The sequence below is a fragment of the Maniola hyperantus genome, chromosome 13 (genome assembly GCF_902806685.2).
Source record: "Maniola hyperantus chromosome 13, iAphHyp1.2, whole genome shotgun sequence".
NCBI lineage: Eukaryota > Metazoa > Arthropoda > Insecta > Lepidoptera > Nymphalidae > Maniola > Maniola hyperantus.
Genome location: NC_048548.1, coordinates 14177023 through 14199195, shown reverse-complemented (window position 1 = coordinate 14199195; position 22173 = coordinate 14177023). Strand labels below are relative to the sequence as shown.

The following is a 22173-nucleotide window of genomic DNA, read 5'->3' as shown; positions in this document are numbered from 1 at the left end:
CACCGTTAAAGCAAGTGATATTTAATTGATTAAAACGCACAAACCTAACTGTGAAAAGTGAGGGGACGTGCCCGGGATCGAACCCCCAACTTTTCGAATAGGAGGCGAACGTCTTAACCACTATGCTACCATGACTTTTATAAACATTAAAGGCATATTTATTTAAAACTAGCTGCCCCGGCGAACTTCGTACCGCCTAACAGTCGATTCTTTTTCAGGATTTTTTTTAAATTATTCTCTCCGTAAGAACCATCCTCGTACTTCAAGGAATATTATAAAAAACCGGCCAAGTGCGAGTCAGCCTCGCGCAATGAGGGTTCCGTGTTACAGTTGTTTTTTTTCGACATTTTGCAGGATAATTCAAAAACTATGATACATAAAAATAAATAAAAATCTGTTTTAGAATGCACAGGTGAAGCCCTTTCATATGATACCCCACTTGATATAGTTATCTTAGTTAGAAAATTGAAAATACTTATTATTAGTTCATGACCACAATTTTTTTTTTGTGTGATGTAATCACAAATTCACGGTTTTCAGATTTTTCCCCGAATTTCAGCTATAAAATCTACCTACCTACCAAATTTCATTTTGACAATATCATTTTCACTATAGGGGGTGAGAAATAGACTATCACACAGTCGTGTTTTATTTGTGTTTTCTATTTTATTCCGGTTTCCATCAGTTAAAGAAATAAGGTGATCATTAAAAGCATTGGAGATCTCCTGCGGATCAGATAATAAATTGTCTAAATGATTCTAGGTCAACCGGAAGTACCCTGTAGGTATCTTGACATACAGACAGACAGACAGACAAACAGGCAGACAAACAAAGTGATCCTATAAGGGTTCCGTTTTTCCTTTTGGGGTACGGAACACTAAAAAGAATTAGCGAAATCGGTTCAGCTGTTCTCGAGATTTGCGATCAGCAACACATTTAGCGATTCATTTTTATATATAGAGAGACAATCCAAATTTTGCAATTCAAATCAAGTGCGACCCTGAACTACTGAGTCAACCTTTTAAAATAGCTCGCCCTCATTTGACCACTGTCCCAGATTGCTGTTTCCTCCACAACGTAATAATACTCGTAAGTTTCTCTCACCGACAGGGCGGTTATGCACTGCATCCGATCCGAATCCGTGAAAATACGTTCCGAAGTAGTCATCTTCTTCTTCTTCCTTACCTTATCCCACGCTACGCGGGGTCGGCACAACATGTCTTCTTCTTCCTCTCACTCCTGTCATTCGTCAAAGTATTATCCAGCCCTTTTCCACGCATATCCTCTTTCACGCAATCCATCCACCTTTTCTCTGGTCGTCCTCTCCTCTTTTTTCCTTCCACATGCATACTTAACATTCTTCTAGTGACATGGCTTTCTTCCCTCCGCATTATGTGTCCATACCATGCCAGCCTTATTACCCCTCATCTTTTCTACCACTGGCGCTACTTTTATCCCGGAAAAGACAGGGTAGTTCCGAAGTAGTCATCTTTACCCCTATTATAAATGCGAAAGTGTGTTTGTTTGTTGGTTTCTTCTTCAATCACGTCGCAACAGAGCAACAGATCGACGTGATTTTTTGCATGGGTATAGTTTAAGACCTGGAGTGTACAGATAGTATGAATGTATGAACATGATAGCGAAGGCGCGGGCAACAGCTAGTTTGTATATAAGCGTAGGATTTATAAAATGAATAATTTTCGAATGTAATTTCTTTGCTTGTGCCAGGTAGTCGGGCCTTTTAAGATTATAGGTCAGAGGGAAGCATCCTATAGAGTACCTACCTATAGGAGGTATAAGAGGTATGATGATCAGTCAGTGAATGGACCTTTTAAAATGCAAATACGCCTTGAAGGGCCATAACTTTTTATTGCGCTAACCTAGAAACCTGATAATATTTAACCGACTTCTATTGTACATCGTATCGACCTTAAGAAGGAGACTAGCTTATGCTCGCGACTTCGTCCGCGTGGACTACACAAATTTCAAACCCCTATTTAACCCCCTCAGGGGTTGAATTTTCAAAAATCCTTTCTTAGCGGATGCCTACGTCCTAATAGCTATCTGCATACCAAATTTCAGCCCGATCTGTCCAGTAGTTTGAGCTGTGCGTTGATAGATCAGTCAGCCAGTAAGTCAGTCAGCCAGTCACCTTTTCCTTTTATATATTTAGAAGATAGCAGATTTGTAGAGCATAGTCTCTGTCGTTGAGACCGACAAAAAGTCATAGGTATTATTGACAGAGACAACGCTCTACAAAGCCGAAATGTCATTATTTTCTGCCGCCTACTGTATCTACAATGAACCCAAGCGAAGCCGGGGCGGGTCGCTAGTTAGGTATAAAAAAAAAAAAAAAAAAAAAAAAAAAAAAAAAAAAAAAAAAAAAAAAAAAAAAACTCTTGCACTTCACCTTTGTTTTACCTACAACTAATGTAAAGATATGACACGATCTCAAACTACAAAGCTACGGATATCTACTCATGTGTTACAACTAGGTATGTGGCCAGGTGTTAAATGGAACAAAAGGCTGATGTTTTATCTTTTTTTTTTTTTTTAATTCAGATACAAGTTAGCCCTTGACTGCAATCTCACCTGATGGTAAGTGACGATGCAGTCTTAGGTGGGAGCGGGCTAACCTGGAAGGAGTATGACAGTTTTCATTAAACCCATACACCTTTGGTTTCTACACGGCATCGTACCGGAACGCTAAATCGCTTGGCGGCACGGCTTTGCCGGTAGGGTGGTAACTAGCCACGGCCGAGGGCTCCCACCAGACCAGACCAGAAATTTAGAAATTATAAAATTCCAAATCCCTGCCAGGAATCGAACGCGGGACCTCCCACTAATAAGACCACAGCGCTTACCACTGCGCCAGGGAGGTCGTCTATAATCGGAAAGCGGTGACCTAGATAACCTCGCACGTCGGAAATGTAGTGAACGATCTGTTTCATAGACAGCCTGTCGGCTGGTCTGATGAATTCCATACTTTCATCTAAATATATAAAAGGAAAAGGTGACTGACTGACTGACTGACTGGTCTATCAACGCACATCTCAAACTATGGGACGGATCGGGCTGAAAGGCATGCCGGCACTGGCATCCGCTAGGAAAAGGTTTTTGAAAATTCAACCCCTAAGAGGGTGAAATAGGGGTTTGTGTGTAGTCCACGCGGACGAAGTCGCGAGCATAAGCTACTTAAGTACTATTTTTATTTCTATCCAGTCAATTTTCTAAAGCCTTGTTAGGCTTCCGTACATCCAAAAGGAAAAAGGAACCCTTATAGGAAGGATTCCTATAAGGGTTCCTTCGTTGTCTGTCATGTCTGTCAAGAAAACATGTAGAGTAGTTCCTGTAGACCTAGAATCATGAAATTTGGCAGGTAGGTAGGTCTTATAGCACAAGTAAAGGAATAAATCCGAAAACCGTGAATTCGTGTGAAATGAGTGAACCGTGATATAACCACAAATTCATCAAATCATCATCATCATCAATCAATAAGACCTACCCTACCTGCCAAATTTCATGATTCTAGGTCAACGGGAAATACACTAAGTTTTTTTGACAGACACGACAGACGGACAGACAACAAAGTGATCCTATACGGGTTCCTATTTTCGTTTTGAGGTACGGAACCCTAAAAAGTATACGAAACGTTTAATCTAGGTTCTAGAGAATAAAACAGGGTAAACCCGTAAGTAAAACACTCGTTCAAGCGCTCGGTGAAAGCTGAAAGCACCCAACTCATCTCGTAAAACCTTGACGATTAACCGAGGGCGCCCCCTACATGCAAAATAGGTAGGCATATTTCCGAAACTATAAAGTATAAGTCTTATTAAAATGATCTAAAAACAGTGGCTCTACCGCGGTTGTTTGACAGCTACAATGTCACGATCGCAATTGGTTAATGCTCGCTCACTATTGGCCACAATGCATTGTTGCAACAAGAATTGCACAAATTCAGCCAATCAGAACAATTGAGATTGTAATAATGATTGATGCAGGTTTTAGACAATCGCCCTACAGGTCACGGGCGAATCTGTCTAAATAATACGACTTTGTTAAAGGTATAAGATATGACTATGAGGTACAACTTTTCATAGCATTATTGCATCATTTTCAGTGACAATTAAAATTTCGATAAGAGCGTACGCATCTTTTATTTAAAAAACACACTTGCATTGCGAAAGAGCAAAACTCAATTGACCCAATGCAGTCGACGAATATCGGCCAACATATACCCGAGATCCTTTGATATTTCTATGAAAACTCAACCAATAATACCTTAACAGCCTATAAATAGCTAAATCGTCTACATTACTGCACGGTACTGCGTCCTTTTCTCGAACGCTTCCCGACCTTTGTCGTCAATTGCCCCTAATTACTTGCGACCACTTGACCAATCGACGGCGAAACTGCCAATAGCTTCCAGGAGTCAGTTCACGTTGACCCAACGCAGACGACGAATACCGGCCAACATTTTATACCCGAGATCCTTTGATATTTCTATGAAAACTCAACCAATAATACCTTAACAGCCTATAGCTAAATCGTCTACATTACTGCATGGTACTGGGTCCTATTCTCGAACGCTTCCTGACCTTTTCGTCAATTGCCCCTAATTACTTGCGACCATCTTGACCAATCGACGGCGTAACTGCCAATAGCTTCCACGAGTCAGTTCACGTTGACCCAACGCAGTCGACGAATACCGGCCAACATATTATAACCGAGATCCTCTGATGTTTGTATGTTTGTTGATACCTCAGACGATGATGAATTGAAAAAATTAAAAAACGACCGCCCTAACAAAAACGAACTAAAACGTAAAAAAATCTTATTCGACATAATCTGCCATATTTTAAGGGTTCCGTACCTCAAAGAAAAAACGGAACCCTTATAGAATCACTTTGTTGTCTGTCTGTCTGTCTGTCTGTCTGTCCGTCTGTCTGTCAAGAAACCTACAGGGTACTTCCCGTTGAACTAGAATCATGAAATTTGGCAGGTAGGTAGATCTAATAGGTGACTATATCAAGTGGGGTATCATATGAAAGGTCTTCACCTGTACATTCTAAAACAGATTTTTATTTATTTTTATGCATCATAGTTTTTGAATTATCGTGCAAAATGTCGAAAAAATACGACTGTAGTACGGAACCCTCATTGCGCGAGCCTGACTCGCAATTGGCCGGTTTTTTGTACAACAGCAGTTACTAACCACAATTAATTATTCGACGACATAAAATTGATTTAATGCTGTCAGCATGCAGTACAAATTGTGAATATACATAGGAATAATTCACGTCTAAGGTCGCATCCTGACTGACAGGTAAATTCACCGCGTAGTGCGTTGTGACTTTAATTGGTAACCCGTCGGAACGTAACCTACCTCCTACCTACAATAGCCTCTGTTACTGTATAGAATTGCCCTACTTTTGCCGCACAATTAATTGTACTCTATGAATTTCTCCTGCCTTGAAAATTTTCCTTGAACGTGTACCTACGCATTTACATGATAAACTTGCGAGCAATAAAATTCGGCCACCTCAAGAAATGGGCAACATCATTTACATTATCATAAAATTCATGCTCGACGCCCACGCATAATGAACACACCTACATAAACCTACCTACTCTTAATTTCTCTTCTAAGTATACCTACCTATAAATAATATTTTTTTTGAATAACACCCCTACGCAGAGTTTATCAGAACGAAGCCGTATTTAGCGCCGGAATCCTATTAAGTTAAAAACAACCCTTTCTTTCAGTAATCGAACCACATTCGCTTTTTAGTAACAATTTTTAGTAACTCCTTACTTTATCGGTCTGAAAATTTTATGCCTACTCTATACGATTATTCTAGAAAAGAAAGATATTAAATTAATCAATTTTGTCAACTGTCTCGAGAGGTAACTCTATTGTTTAGGCCACATTGCCTAGGATGGTAATGTGTCCTAAATCACTTAGAACGTCCGCCTTCTAATCGGAACGCGCGAATAAAGTCGCGAGCATCAGCTAGTAATTAATATATGAATACACGACGATATATGTATAGCATGGCAGGACTGCGGGACGAGCCGTACTCCGCAGTGCGTCACCGCATCGATCCTCCCGTCCCGCCGTCCTGCCGTCCCGGGAGCGGTCCCGGTTTCCGACCTACGTCATATAGGCCCGTGTACTGGGTAGGATTAATGAATGCCAAATGAGATTTGGTTACAGCAATTTGAGTAATATTACCTACTAGATGATGAATATGAGGAAGCTGTGATAGCCTAGTGGTTAGGACGTCCGCCTTCTAATCGGAGGTTGGGAGTTCGATCAAGTAAGTTTGGTAAGCATATATTTAATTAATTAAAACGCACATAACTCCTAAAAGTTAGAGGTGCATACCCGGGATTAAACCCCCGACCTCCGATTAGAAGGCGAACGTCCTAACCACTAGGCTATCACAGCTATCAAATATGGGATTAGAATAATAAACAGGCATCAGCTACTACTAAGTATAATATTAAATGTAAGATGTTCATATTGAATGAGAATTTGGCAAATCACCAAGTAAGTAACCGTGAGACATATTTGGTGCCAAAAGATGTCTGATGTATGTGATAACAGTTATTTTAGAATTCACACACATGATCTGAAAGTACATAAAAATTCTAGTGGATTCTGAATCTAAATTATGTACCTTCGATAACTATGGGCCTCATAGGAAATCTCAGGGGTGGCGATGGAGAGAGCTATGCTTGGAGTTTCTCTACATGTTCCACAGGAGAACCAGAGTAACCAACATATTATGTTGTGAAGCTGAAATGGCAATGGGCAGTCCACATAGTTCAAAAAACAGATAGACGTTGGGTCAACCCCAATGTCTATCGGTACGGAAGCCTAAAAATGTATGATGGTAGCAATATTTCTGGTTGAGGCTCAATAGCTTAACAGACAAGAAGCACACTGAAATCCAAAAGGTCAGCAATTCAAACCCCACCTGATGACATATTATTGTCGAACCCACTCCTGTAAGATGTGTAATGCAACGATAGAGGATGAACTGGATGTTGGTAAAAAACCGGCAAAGTGCGAGTCAGGCTCGCGCAATGAGGGTTCCGTACTACAGTCGTATTTTTTCGACATTTTGCACGATAATTCAAAAACTATGATGCATAAAAATAAATAAAAATCTGTTTTAGAATGTACAGGTGTAGACCTTTCATATGATACCCCACTTGATATAGTCACTCACTTCGAAAGTTAAAAATACTAATTATTAGTTCATGATCACAATTTAATTTTTTTTTTTGTGTGATCTAACCCTAAATTCACGGTTTACAGATTTTCCCCAAATGTCAGCTATAAGATCTACCTACCTGCCAAATTTCATGATTCTAAGTCAACGGGAAGTACCTTGTAGGTTTCTTGACAGACAGACGGACAGACAGACAGACAGACAGACAGACAACAAAGTGATCCTATAAGGGTGCCGTTTTTCCTTTTGAGGTACGGAACCCTAAAAAACTAGATATATGTTAAGTTAGATTTGATTAGTATACATTAGAGTTTAAGATGTTGCAATGTAAATAGCAACAGCTAAAAATGTCACTGTTAAAAAAAACCCCCACTCCTTACACTTTGCACTTATTTGGCAGGTAAAGGATTTAGGCATTTTGAAATGACTCAAAGGTCAAAGGCTAAGCTTAGCTATGCAACAAGGTAATCATCATCATCATAATCCAACCTATCGTCGGCTCACTACTGAGTATTCCTCTCAGAATGAGGTGTTTAGCCATAGTGACGCTAGCAAGGCAATGGTGCCAGTGCATTGGATATCATGTCTATTTATGAGCACTTGGATGGTGTTTTTATGTAAATCATCATCATCATCATGATCAACCCATCACCGGCTCACTACAGAGCACGGGTCTCCTCTCAGAGTGAGAACGGTTTTGACCATAGTCTACCACGCTGACCACTTGCCGATTGGTAACTTCACACACCTTTGAGAACATTATAGAGAACTCTCAGGCATGCAGGTTTTCTCACAATGTTTATGTAAATAATAGATATTAATTCTTTAAAGGTTAATGTAAATTTAATGTACTTAAATGTTTATTTATTTTTGATTTGTGTATTTCTAATATGTAGCTTTTGTGGTAAGTAATTAAGAACTAAATATACTATATCAAATTATATTGTAGAAGCATGGCTGATCTAACCTATATATAACCTTCCTAATTTATATGTGAGAGAGAGAGCTGAGCATATGTACAATATTAGATACATTAATAAGCTGTTACAATTTAAAAAAAATTAATTACTTAGTAATTATTCAAGTAAAGTGAGTACTTAAATTAAAGTCATAAACTTGTAGTTTTGTAACTAAACCAAGAGTTTTTAAGAGCTACTTTTCATGTGTCCTTCAAACCGTGTCGAAATATCTAGCCATTCTATTAAAAGCATGTGGTAAAAATGTGGTTTTCAAGGTATCTAATATTATCTGTCGTTATATTTTCTCATCGAAAGTAAAATATTATCATTGAGAAAGTAATATTAATTTAATTACGCTAACCTTACGTCAAAGTTCAATCTAGTAGAAAATGTACTAAAGTAATAATATAATAAAATATTGACTATTTGTAGTTTTGTACTCACCAAAACGTTGAACGGGACTGGAAAATGCTAGAAAACAGCTCGGACCATCGCAGAAGCCGCGCAAAACACTAAACACTGTACGATAACAAATTGAAGACGATTTACTTAATTAAAATTAACAAAAGACTCGTACAAAAATATTAGGCACTTATTTCGTTTCACTACTTTGGAAGATATGATTTTACGATTTGTTCACTTAATTATATCTTAGTTTTGATAGAATAGCTTTAATTACAAATCCTAAGGCTATCTTATCTCGTTAATATATAATTCAACTAGGGCAGACGTAAACACAAACACCAAAATTACTTTCACGATTTCACGAACGATAAACGCAAAAAAGCAAGTTGAAATCGTATGACGTATGACCATGACGGCTGACGGGCTGACGGACGTGACGCTGACGCGTGACGTGCGGGGCGCGGGTAGGAATCACAGACCACAAACTGACTTCATGCGAAGTAAAGATTTTACACCAAGCGAGAAAAAATCTAAAAATGTATAGACAAGATAAAATTAGCAATATGTAGGTACGCAATCGAAAAATGTAAATTTTTGTTTATAAAATTATATACCTACCTAATGAATTTTATAATTCATTTTTCAGATTTCACTTTTTTGTCTGTTCTACAAAAATCCAAAATGCATCGCCCAGCATCGCCAGTCGCCGGCACGATGACTGTGTTAATCTGTGGTGTTAATTCTATTAAGGCGTAGACTGATTAAAAAAGCTAGACTTAAGTACTGTTTAACCACGTGTGAGATAGCGACTATATTATTGTCAAAAATAAATTATTTCTCAGTGATTATTAAATAGAGCGTCTTCCAAAATACGTAAATTCCACATCCTTTGTTAGTTTTATGTATGACAACCATTTTAAATTATCGATTAAACTAAAAAAAGCACGTCAAATGATTGTGACGTCACATACCGGCATTTCATAGGATTTCGCATACCTACTGCAACTGATTTGACTAGTTGTCAAATACCGGATTACCAATGTTTAGTACCAGTGAATATTTGTATAAACACCTCAACAATATTTGTAACAAACGTTTTTTATGTGAAAACAAGTAAATAACTAATGAGAAATACAATGATGCCACGAATTCTAAAAGTTTGTTTTGCAACTAGACTATACAACTCTAGTTGTACTCAACTTCTTGAAAAAAATCGGTTACACGATAAGGTACAAAAAATAGGTTAGCTGCGTGTCTGTTTATCATATTAATAACTTTATTTGTGCTCTCTTTTTACTGTGAATGAGAAAGCAAACGTTCCTTTGTCTAGATTTTGTACTCCGTCTACGTATTAAGGTTAATTCCTTGTATCTGTGCCTTGGATGAATAAGTTAATTCCTAATTTCCTATCAATGTCAATTCACAATTGTCAAGTTTGAAGTTTCCACTTTCCATTTCAAACAAAGGGGTTTCAACGGTAAACGGTTGCATTTGTTTTTCAAACCAGAAACCAAGAAACATTGAAAGTAAACTTTGTTGTTTCTTTAAAAATGCTCAACAAAAAGGAAAACATTTTGAGCAACCTGGAAAGCCCTCTTCTCTTTCTGGTGGACGAACGCTTGAAAACGTTTAAAAAGTGGCCTTTTAGTGACAAAGAAAAGTGTAACATCCGAAACATGGCGGAGGCTGGATTCTATTCTGTAGCGACTGGTGACGAAGACGTAGATGCTGCGAAGTGTTTCCTCTGCGGCAAGGAGCTGGACGGCTGGGAAGCGAGCGATGATCCCTGGGCAGAGCATAAAAGCCATGCTGCGATGTGTGCGTTTGTACAACTTGGCAAGAAAGAAGATGATTTGTTGGTAAGTTTGTTCACTAGTTAAAGGTTGCCGGCAGAGTTGTTGTCGGCTTCTTCTGTTGTTGGATAGAAGCCGGTGTTACTTGCGGAAGTCCATGCTGTATTAAGAACCAGAAGCTTTGATTTGCTATGATTTGCCAAAACAAACTAATCTGTATAGTACAACGTGCAGCATGTGTATTGTGATATGTACCGCCCGCCTTCCCACTACTAGGGAAGCATCATAATTCATCACACACTCATCATGTACATGCCACAATGCACAAATTGTGCACTAAGCACTATAGCGAATTATAAGCTTGTAGTTTGAGACCCATATTACAAATTTGAAAATTGTTTGTTTGTTGGTTTGTCCTTCAATCACACCCCAATAGACCAACAGATTGATGTGATTTTTTGGATAAATATAGTTAAAGACCTGGAGAACATGGAGTTACCATAGGATTTTTAAAAACCTAAATCCACGTGGATGAAGTTGCAGGCGTTAGCTAGTATGTTATAAAATGTATCTCTAGCTGTACGTGTAACTATTACGTCTTGTCAAGTCCAGGTTATACTTCCTCCATAGGATTTGATAAACTACTAGCTGCCTCTGCGAATTTCTTACCGCCTAACAGTCGATTCTTTTTCAGGATTTTTTTTTTAAAAATCTCTCCGTAAGAACCATCCTCGTACTTCAAGGAATATTATGAAAAAAGAATTAGCGAAATCGGTTCAGCTGTTCTTGAGATTTTGCGATTCATTTTTATATATAGAGACTAGCGACCTGCCTCAGCTTCGCACAGGTAGCTTATTACAATTTTCAGAGAGTGATGTCTAATTTAAAAAAAAATTAAATATACTCTACTAGCTGATGCCCGCGACTTCGTCCGCGTAGAATTAAGTATTTTTAAAAATCCCTATATCACTCTCCAGATCTTTATCTATACCCATGCAAAAAATTACGTTAATCTGTTGCACCGTTGCGACGTGATTAAAGGCCAAACCAACAAACACACTTTCGTATTTATAATAAGGGTACTAATGTCACTCAGGAATAATGTAGTTTTCTACTGGTGAAAGAATTTTCAAAATTAGTAGGTACTAGAATTTTAAAAAAAGTAACGTAACTGGCCAGTGTTACAAAAAAAAAAATTAATTCTTCCTTTTTTTTGTGTTCCGCTAATTCTGCCGGCGCGGGCGTCTGTATTAGTTTAAGTCCCGCAAATTGCTAATGCGCGTGGCCGCTATTTTAGTGACGTCATCACTAGACTGAAGTTTCGAGCTGATGGTATATTTTTAATGTATATAACGGGTACATACCACGATTAATTATTGCTCGTGAAGTTCCAGCGAGAAGAACAAGAAAGAGGGTAGTTCGCTACTGCCCTTGACAGCTCGAACTTTATCTCTCGCAGCACCGCAGTCCCGTCGTGACCACTACCCGTGCAATTGGGTTGAAATATCGACAAATAAAAACAAAAATTAATCGTGGTATGTACCCGTTATATACATTAAAATATGTCGTTAAACCACGAAATAAGCTTACAATCATATTTTTATTTCGGCTGACGTCAAAATGACGTCATTTCGATTTTAATGAGACATGGTTCCAGCGCAATATTAAATTGCGCGACTTATATAGATTGTTTCTTTGTTACAGCTATCTGAATTCGTATCAGTAGTAAAGCAGTACGTAATCAATGACAGGAAGCGTGTTGCCAAATTAGCCTGCGAACAAATTGATGAGAAAGCGAGGCTGTTGAAGCGACAGCTCAAAAGAAAGTGATTGCAATGTTTGACATGAACTTATTATGTACTGTTCATAAAAACTGGCCAAGTGCTAGTCGAACTCACAAGGGGAATAAAATACACAAAGGGTTCTGTACTACCGTGCTCTTGTACGATGGTACAGAACCCTTTTTAATCCCAGACCTTGCCCACCATGCACTTGTAACCTTGTGTAAGTTGATGACTGGACAGCGCCATCTATGATGTGGTTTATTAAATTATTTGTTCAAGGACACATTTTAATTGCTTTTTTGCGATGCAGCCACAAATTCACGGATTTGGAATGATTTCCTGTACTTGTGCTATAAGACTTACCTATCTGCATCTAGGTCTTCTAATTATATTGTTATCCCTTTCATAATAACTGTAAAGTATGTATATAAACCTAGATTTAAACCTGTCAATTTAGTTTAGAGATTGTGTATGTACAACAGCATTAACAATAAATTTACTCTTGTATCTAATAAATTGTTCTTTTATATTTTTAGAGATATTTATTTGTCCTTATAAAAAAATAGCGTTCAGGAAGCTCCGAGATGTCTTCTTGTCCAAAATTCCTCAGTGCTTGAAGACCAAAGTCTTCGAACAGTGCGTGTTGCCAGTGATGACATATGGATCCGAGACATGGTCGCTAACTATGGGCCTCATAAGAAAACTCAGAGTCACTCAGCGGTCGATGGAGAGAGCTATGCTTGGAGTTTCTCTACGTGATCAAATCAGAAATGAGGAGATCCGTAGGAGAACTAGAGTAACCGATATAGCTCAATGGGTTGCGAAGCTGAAGTGGCAATGGGCAGGGCACATAGTTCCTAAAACCGATAGACGTTGGGGTCCCAAGGTGCTGGAATGGTGACCCCGCACCGGAAGTCGCAGTGTTGAAAGACCCCCACTAGGTGGACGGACCACATCGACGAGTCGCAGGGAGCCGCTGGATTCAGGCGGCGCAAGACCGTGGCGTGTGGGAGTCCCTACAAGAGACCTATGTCCAGCAGTGGACGTCTATCGGTTGATGTTGATGATGATGATGAAGTACATACTCTTTGCGTAGTGTTTATATACTCTTTGCATAATACCGAGATTCCCATAGCAACCATGTTTCCTAGCAACTGAAATCATCAAAACATGACAACACTGAAGCTTTCAAATTGTTTACAAAACTTGGAGATTTCTTTTTGTAATTAATTTTAGGCCTTTATTACAATAACTTGAGAAGACTGATTAATTAGGCAATGGATGTGAAAAACTTGGAGCCCTATGCTATTATAGGTTTTGATGGTGAGAAAATACTTATATTATTACCTATCTACGCGGGATCAAACGGCAAACCTGGGCTTGGGCTGGTTGGAGGTTTCTCCCGCAGCTAGTTAGGTACCATCCTACGGGCAAAATCTTGCCGCCAAGCGATTTAGTGTTCCGGTGCGATGCCGTGTTGAAACCAAAGGGCCATAGGTGCCATATCCCTTCCAGGTTAGCCCACATCCATCTTAGACTGCATCATTACTTACCACCAGGTGAGATTGCAGGCTAGGGTTAACTTGTACTGATCTGAAAAATAAAAATAAGGTCGACAAATATCCAAGTCTCTTCCAGGTTCAGCCATCAAAGGTTTAAAAATCCACCCTGATGGCGAATACATCGTGTACCCTATGGGTAACAAGGTCTGCGTGCAAGAATGGAAGACCAAGAAGATGTGCTTCCTCAGCGGCCACACCAACGGTGTGTCCACCGTAGCCGTGTCTCCAAGGGGCACATTTATAGGTTCTGGCCAGATCAACCATATTGGCTTCAAAGCATCGGCGAAAGTGTGGGATTTTAAGAAGAAAACTTGTATTGGCAGCCATGAGTTACACAAGGTTTGTATTCTTTACGGCGATTACGCACACATCCGATCCTAGTCCGTGAAAATACGTTCCTTTTTGTTTTGTATGAAAGCTTTTTTTTTAAAATTTATAGACTAGCGCTTGGCTGCAATCAGACTGATGCAGCCCAAGGTGGAGCGCCCTTGCCTAGAAGATGCCTATTCACCCTTGTCTTGAAGGTGCCCATATTATAAGATAGCTTAAGTACAGTACGCAGTCGAAAGTAATGTAAATCGACCTTTAGAAAGAGGAAACAGATTTGTAGAGCGTTGCTTCTGTTGTTGAGACCGACAAAACTTCATATAGGTATGAGTGACAGAAAACGCTCTACAAAGAAAGAAATGTCTTCTAAAGGTCTATGTTCATTACTTTCTCCCGCGTCCTGTATGTCGTAGATAATCGCTGGTATTATTACGGATGACGGATATAAATCAGATGACGGAAGAGCAGTGCGTAATCGCCGTTATAGTGAAAAAATTCGTGCATGCTGCGCTTTGACCATCATCAACAGATAGACGTCCACTGCTGGGCATAGGTCTCTTGTAGGGACTTCCACACGCCACGGTCTTGCACTGCCACCACACAAGGGCTCCCTGTGACTCGTTTGGCGTCATCTGCTGCTGCGCTTTAGTAGAATAGAAATAGAATTTACCAGTTTCTATTCAATACTATGAGAAAGTACTTTCGAATCGTCAAGTGAATCTACCACTGGTTCGGAATGCCCTTATATAGGATCTCTTTGTTGTCTGTCTGTCTGTCGGTCTGTTAAGAAACCTACAGGGTACTTCCCGTTGACCTAGAATCATAAAATTTGGCAGGTAGCTGGTTTTATAGCTGACATTCGGGGAAAAATCTGAAAACCGTGAATTTGTGGTTACATCACCAAAAAACAATTAAATTATGATCATGAACTTACAGACCAGTGTTTGGCTGTTGCCAACCTGGTGGCAAGTGATGATGCAGCCTAAGATGGAATATATTGCGCGCTTGCCTGGAAGATGCCTATTTACTCTTGACTTGAAGGTACCCATATAATTGGAGGGGAAAACTGATGCTGGAAGGGTGCTCTAAATCTTAGCGGTTCGAGTCAGAAATGAGGAGGCTAAATTACATTTTTTTTAAAATGTTTGCATCATTATGTCAATAGTCTCTCGCATGTTTCAAGGTGCGTGTAGAAGCTCTAGCGTTTTCATCAGACGAGCGCTACATGATATCTCTGGGCGGGCGCGACGACGGCTGCGTGGTGCTGTGGGACTGCATCGCAGGCTCCGCCACTGGAACTGCCGCCGCGGCGCGACAGACCACCGGCGATGCCATGACGTTGACGCCGCTCAGCCTGAGGGTCAACTCCTTCGTCACTGGGGGCGACTGTGAGTCATGTACACTATCAACAGAAAAGTCCTGACTTACTGACTGACTCATCAACGACTAGCCCATATGCTTGAATCTAGAAAGGTGAAATTTAACACAGATATTCCCTTTATAATGTAGACAAAGAACAAGGCTGGATTTTTCGAAATACCCACGGGAAAGAAAATAACGAAGCACTATATTTTCGTCGTTATTTACAAACTCAGCTTAGCGAAACTGAGCCCTTTATTGTTTTGATTCTTCCTTAAATAGAAACCATAAATTCCAGCCAACCTCCGCGTGTGGAACATTCGAGCGGAGAGTAAAAACCTCGACGTGGTGGACGTCACCCTCGGCAAGCTGCGGCGCTGCGTGCGCTGCATAGCGGTCAGCAAGGACGACGTGTTCGGCTACGCTGGCACCACGTGAGTTCTCTGTAAACTTCTCTGTAAAACGTGTTCAGGATTAAATAATTAGTTTACTCATACTCATGTAGATGGCGCTGTCCGTCATTGAGTCTCGCACATAAAGGTCTTATATTTTGTACTATGGTCGGTACCGATTTTTAAAATGTATATACTCGTAATAGACATGTGTCCGCTATAGCTTAACTTGAACACCGCTGCCGTGCCTATAGCGTACCATAGCGTTATTGTCGTAGCTAACAACGGTTTTCAGCTATCATCTATGACAAACCACCTGACAACGCAACGCTGCCAACTGGCAACTGACAATGCATTGTTTGGTTTTTTGGTAACTAGAAACGCAATAATTATGCCTTCTCTTTCTTTTTTTCACTGAAAGCTGAGAAGGAGCGGTTATTGGCTACCGGCTTAGTAACTAAGAACTTGATAAACCAAAGCCGACCTTATCTCTATTAAGCTAAGGCTTAACTGTACAAGTACTTGTCCATTACACTTTGATCTATCAATTTTAATACAGTTAGGCTTAGAGTAATAGAGATAAGGTCCTCTTTGGTTTATCAATCTTCGTGAAATGTTTTTGGTTAACTGGATTGTGTCAAACTATTCGTGCAGGCGTCCACTATAGTTTGACCTATGTCAATGATCATTATAATTAAACTTTGCTGCTATGAACTTAAGGTTGTGATTACTTCACGATATTCATGAAAGTAAAATTGGTTTTATTTTAGTGAATATGCGCGCGCTAGCTATACAGACGGTATTGATACGGCAGCTAGCTTAGTTACTACTACGGAAACCGCTGCGCGTTGCGCATATTAAATTAGTTGAAACACAACTCTGATACCGATATTCGGCAATGGTTATCAATATTGGTATTGAAACTAAATAACTGTTGATTAACCGTTGCCAGAAATAGCCAATAACGCCCATCTTTAACTCGTAACTTAGTTTAATTTTCTTGTTCCTCAGTTCCGGCGACATGATAAAGTTCTCGATCAACTACCCATCAGACCCTACTGCCAGTGTCGCGAACTGTAAGCCCGCGCTGCTCGGCTGTCTCGCCAAGTGCGGGCCCTGGAGGAAAGGAAAACGCCCCGACTCCGTCTGTTACAGCCAAGGTATATCATTTACCTTGAAAAGATAATTTGTAAAGGACACTCATTTAAGGTGCAAGATGCGGTCTGCCCGCGAAATTCAAATTTGATTTGGGTTTTCGCAATTTGTAAACTAATACGACAAAGTAGGCTTATGGCATTCAAATTGAGCCCCAAGCAGTATCATCTCAAGAAGTGTCAAGTTTAAGAAATTAATCAAAATAATGAGTTTGACGTGAGCTACTCACAAATTGGTCATTATTTTGACTAATTTCTTAAACTGCACACTTTCACGTAAAGATTTTTTATATAAACCTGTGAAGGTGATATTGCTAGAGGTGAAATTTGAATGCCATAAGTCTACTTTGTCGCATTAGTTTACAAATTGTGAAAAACCAAATTAAATTTGAATTTCGCGGGCAGACCCGTGTCTTGGACCTTAGGATCAGTAGGTCGATTTCGGAAAACCTAGGTACATCATAATTTATTAAAATCGCAATTACTATTCCAAAAACTATCGCAATCGAGCTCCTGGGGCTGAATTGCTAATTAAAGGCTCTTCCTATTTCAGGCATAGAAGCTATACTAATAATGTCAGATGGTTGCTTGATCGTGGGCGCGGGAGGCGGCACGGTAGACATCTTGGACGAAATCAACTGGAAAGGGGAATTTCCTAAAGGAAAGATACTAGACCCGAACCGACCACATTTTAGAGCAGTAAGGAACAACTCTGTACAGTACGCGCGGCAGAAAGTAATATACATCGACATTTGCAGATAGATAGCAGATTTGTAGAGGGTTGTCCCTGTCATTGCGATCGACAAACCGTCATATAGGTATGAGTGACAGAGACAACGCTCTACAAAGCCGAAATGTTATTTTAAAGGCCGACTAGCTTATTCCCGCGACTTCGTCCGCATGAACTACACAAATTTCAAACCCCTATTTCACCCCTTTAGGGGTTGAATTTTCCAAAATCCTTTCTTAGCGGATGCCTACGTCATAATAGCTATCTGCATGCCAAATTTCAGCCCGATCCGTCCAGTAGTTTGAGCTGTGCCTTGTAAGGTCAGTCAGGTCCACCTTTTCGTTTTATATATTTAAATGTACAATTTCTGTCGCGTGCTGTAAATAGTTTAAGGAATCGTTTTTTATTATTTATCAGGATGTGATTGGAAATCAAATAATATTAGATCTGTTGAATAAAACATTGATTAAAAAGTAACATTTATTTATTTGTTACCTACTTTCAGCTGAAAACCACTAAACTAATGGGCAGTATAACCTCACTGGAGCTCATGGTGTCGCCATCGCTGCAAGGCGATAAGAGGCTCCTCTTAGCTGGCACTCGCACCAGTGAGATATACGCGATCAACATCGCAACGTTCGACCCCATACTGGTGGTCACTTGCCATCGCTGTGCCATTAACGATATCGCTTTCCCGAGGTAAGAATCGAGCACTTGCTAGAACGATGACTTCGCACCTGAAAATAGCATTAGGTGACCCCTGACTAAGTTGACCAAGCAAGTAATAAATAAATAAAAAAATTCTGCCCTTTGATTGGTTGATTCGCTGTTTACATTTTTTCACAGCCAATCAATGGGCAGAATTAGTTGACGATTACGATAACGATGAATACGTTTTTCTTACACAATAGGCTACTTGACAATTTTTTTAAGTTGGTCTTAAATGGTTAATATTTGTCCTATTATATCAAAAAAATTAACACTATATTTTTTTGTACACAACAGTATAACCACAGGGTTATACTGTTGTTTACAAATGCATGACGTCAGAGCACAGATAATCTATCGGCCAAACATGGCCGACAGTGTTTTCACCTGTCTAAGAAAAATATTTTTTTAAATTAAAGTTTTACGGTTTTTAGGGCGCAAAAAAATATAGTGTTAATTTTTTTGATATAATAGGACAAATATTAACCATTTAAGACCAACTTAAAAAAATTGTCAAGTAGCCTATTGGGGGGCTGGTTTTCAAATGTGGCCCCGTATATTTTTCTGGGGTGATAAAAATGAAAATGGAAATGAAAATGAAAATCTTTTTTATTCGTATAAACTTAAGTGCTGAAAGAACACGTGAACAAAGTGTCATATCTCAAATCAAGAAAGACTAAGATGCGTCAGTGGACAATTTCTTAGTATATAAGATAATTTATAAGTTTAGGTTAAAATAAAATTACTTATTAGTCATACATTAGGCTAGATCTAAATATATAAAAGGAAAAGCTGACTGACTGACTGACTGACTGACTGACTGATCTATCAACGCACAGCTCAAACTACTGGACGGATCGGGCTGAAATTTGGCATACAGATAGCTACTATGACGTAGGCATCCGCTAAGAAAGGATTTTTGAAAATTCAATCCCTAAGGGGGTGAAATAGGGGTTTGAAATTTGTGTAGTCCACGCGGACGAAGTCGCGAGCATTAGGTTGTCGTAATATAATAGGCTACTTGACAATTTTTTTAAGTTGGTCTTAAATGGTTAATATTTGTCCTATTATATCAAAAAAATTAACACTATATTTTTTTGCGCCCTAAAAACCGTAAAACTTTAATTTTAAAAAATATTTTTCTTAGACAGGTGAAAACACTGTCGGCCATGTTTGGCCGATAGATTATCTGTGCTCTGACGTCATGCATTTGTAAACAACAGCATAACCCTGGGTTATGCTGTTGTTTACAAATGCATGACGTCAGAGCACAGATAATCTATCGGCCAAACATGGCCGACAGTGTTTTCACCTGTCTAAGAAAAATATTTTTTAAAATTAAAGTTTTACGGTTTTTAGGGCGCAAAAAAATATAGTGTTAATTTTTTTGATATAATAGGACAAATATTAACCATTTAAGACCAACTTAAAAAAATTGTCAAGTAGCCTATTATATTACGACAACCTAATGCTCGCGACTTCGTCCGCGTGGACTACACAAATTTCAAACCCCTATTTCACCCCCTTAGGGATTGAATTTTCAAAAATCCTTTCTTAGCGGATGCCTACGTCATAGTAGCTATCTGTATGCCAAATTTCAGCCCGATCCGTCCAGTAGTTTGAGCTGTGCGTTGATAGATCAGTCAGTCAGTCAGTCAGTCAGTCAGTCAGCTTTTCCTTTTATATATTTAGATCTAGCCTAATGTATGACTAATAAGTAATTTTATTTTAACCTAAACTTATAAATTATCTTATATACTAAGAAATTGTCCACTGACGCATCTTAGTCTTTCTTGATTTGAGATATGACACTTTGTTCACGTGTTCTTTCAGCACTTAAGTTTATACGAATAAAAAAGATTTTCATTTTCATTTCCATTTTCATTTTTATCACCCCAGAAAAATATACGGGGCCACATTTGAAAACCAGCCCCCCAATAGGCTACTTGACAATTTTTTTAAGTTGGTCTTAAATGGTTAATATTTGTCCTATTATATCAAAAAAATTAACACTATATTTTTTTGCGCCCTAAAAACCGTAAAACTTTAATTTAAAAAAATATTTTTCTTAGACAGGTGAAAACACTGTCGGCCATGTTTGGCCGATAGATTATCTGTGCTCTGACGTCATGCATTTGTAAACAACAGTATAACCCTGTGGTTATACTGTTGTGTACAAAAAAATATAGTGTTAATTTTTTTGATATAATAGGACAAATATTAACCATTTAAGACCAACTTAAAAAAATTGTCAAGTAGCCTATTGAGTAGCTAATTGGCACTCAACAATAAGGAAAAAAAAAAAAAAAAAAAAATTCGTATAAACTTTTACAAGTGCTTACGAATAGTCGAATGCATCTACCACTGGTCACTGATGTCAGTTGGTTTGTTCCCAGAGGTATGTCGGGTGTGTTTGCAACGGCGGGCGGCGGCGACGTTCGCGTGTGGTGCGTGGAAACAGCTCAGGAACTGTTACGTATCGTAGTGCCCAACTTCTCCTGCTCGGCTGTACTGTTCTCGGCCGATGGGAAATCTATTGTGTCTGGTGAGTTCTCCCTTACTCACCTCTGGTGAGTTCTCCCTTACTCACCACCGAGTACGCATTTTGTACGCTAGGTAACGCCCCTTTCACACGGCAGTTCAGTTTTTTGCAGGATTCAGATTTATTTAGATTCAGATTTATTTATTTGCTTTCATGTACATTTACATTTATTGATGGTGGGTGCTTAAAGCTAAAAGCTAAATACATGAGACCCTGTCAGGGTATTGCAAATACAATTTTAGGTAATAAGAATAGGATTAAAATGATTTAAATTATCATTACTAGATATCCCTTTCCTGCAGGATCCCGTTTGATGGCGAATGTGTTTATATGCTAGCGTTCACACGAGCATCCCGCATGCGGGATCCTGCAAAAAGCCGATCCGGTCGAATTGAGCCATTCGGTTTTGTCACTAGAAACTGGATCCGTAGTCCAGTAAAAAGCGGGATCCCGTTTAATCACACATATATTGCAATAGCATTCTTCACACGGCTTCCTGCGTGCGGTTTTTTGCTGGACACTGTTTTTTGCGGGACAGTGGAGTTGTGGCAGCCCCCGCCCCGCGCCCGCCATGATGCAACCGTGTTCACACGGCAGTCCAGTTTGCGGGACCAGCTTTTTACTGGATCCTGCAAAACTGAACTGTAAGGGTGGTAAATCGGGCGGAATAGAAATATACCCGGATACGGAATAATCTACCACCTTACAAAGATTAGAGGAAAATAATAATTTACTTTACTTGATCTATCTACCTAGTAAAGAATAGAAGCTAGCCGTCGACTCCCTTGTAATGCATATGAGGTGTTATAAATGAAATTTGCTAGATGTTAGGCAAAATTGTTTTTAATGTAACTTTTACCGGGGTCGCTTAATACTTAATGATGGCTAATAATGCTTAGTTATTCTAGCTTAATGCCAAGACTTAATTTAGATACATTAGAATGACTTAGGTAGATAGTACATAAGATCTATGTTTTAAGTTTAAGATGCCATTGGCATGGAATAGACAATGACACAGTAAAATTCATAAAATTGTTTCAAAATAAAAGCTCAGTAGTAAAGACAGGGTTCCTACTGTACACATACACTAAGAAGGTTCACTAAACTGTTGCAGGATACAAACATTTGCTTACTTGTAGGTGCGAAGACTGCAAGGTAGCTGGACGGCATCGGCCAAGATCCAAAACTCAATTTATTTGATTCTTCACAACCGAAAT

General features: G+C 39.2%; 3 protein-coding genes across 5 annotated transcripts in view; 2 read left to right on the top strand and 1 right to left on the bottom strand.

The window, feature by feature from the left end:
* LOC117987677 (monocarboxylate transporter 9-like) overlaps window positions 1-8964 on the bottom strand; it is a 120535-nt gene extending 111571 nt beyond the window's left edge. For all 3 annotated transcript variants that reach the window (XR_011237452.1, XR_011237453.1, XM_069502544.1), the window contains exon 1: window positions 8645-8964. The gene's annotated coding sequence lies outside the window, so the exon portion shown is untranslated. The remainder of the gene's footprint in view (window positions 1-8644) is intronic.
* Window positions 8965-10038: 1074 nt separating this feature from the next.
* On the top strand, window positions 10039-12719 carry Det (baculoviral IAP repeat containing deterin). The gene is made up of 2 exons (XM_034974715.2): window positions 10039-10464; window positions 12103-12719. The coding sequence occupies exons 1-2, from the start codon at window positions 10156-10158 to the stop codon at window positions 12226-12228; spliced, it is 435 nt and encodes a 144-aa protein (XP_034830606.1). The 5' UTR covers window positions 10039-10155; the 3' UTR covers window positions 12229-12719.
* Window positions 12720-13421: 702 nt separating this feature from the next.
* Window positions 13422-22173, top strand: part of LOC117987678 (cilia- and flagella-associated protein 52) — a 28490-nt gene continuing 19738 nt past the window's right edge. The window contains exons 1-8 of the mRNA XM_034974706.2: window positions 13422-13505; window positions 13821-14083; window positions 15255-15459; window positions 15729-15864; window positions 16834-16982; window positions 17530-17675; window positions 18212-18405; window positions 20811-20959. Of these exons, the coding sequence (XP_034830597.1) occupies window positions 13460-13505; window positions 13821-14083; window positions 15255-15459; window positions 15729-15864; window positions 16834-16982; window positions 17530-17675; window positions 18212-18405; window positions 20811-20959 (1288 nt within the window). The 5' untranslated portion in view covers window positions 13422-13459. The remainder of the gene's footprint in view (window positions 13506-13820; window positions 14084-15254; window positions 15460-15728; window positions 15865-16833; window positions 16983-17529; window positions 17676-18211; window positions 18406-20810; window positions 20960-22173) is intronic.

Bases quoted from the DNA above. Each gene is read 5' to 3' on its own strand.
- Det (XM_034974715.2), top strand. From the start codon at position 10,156: ATGCTCAACAAAAAGGAAAACATTTTGAGCAACCTGGAAAGCCCTCTT. The intron at 10,465-12,102 runs GTAAGTTTGTTC...TCTTTGTTACAG, and splicing joins AGAAAGAAGATGATTTGTTG to CTATCTGAATTCGTATCAGT.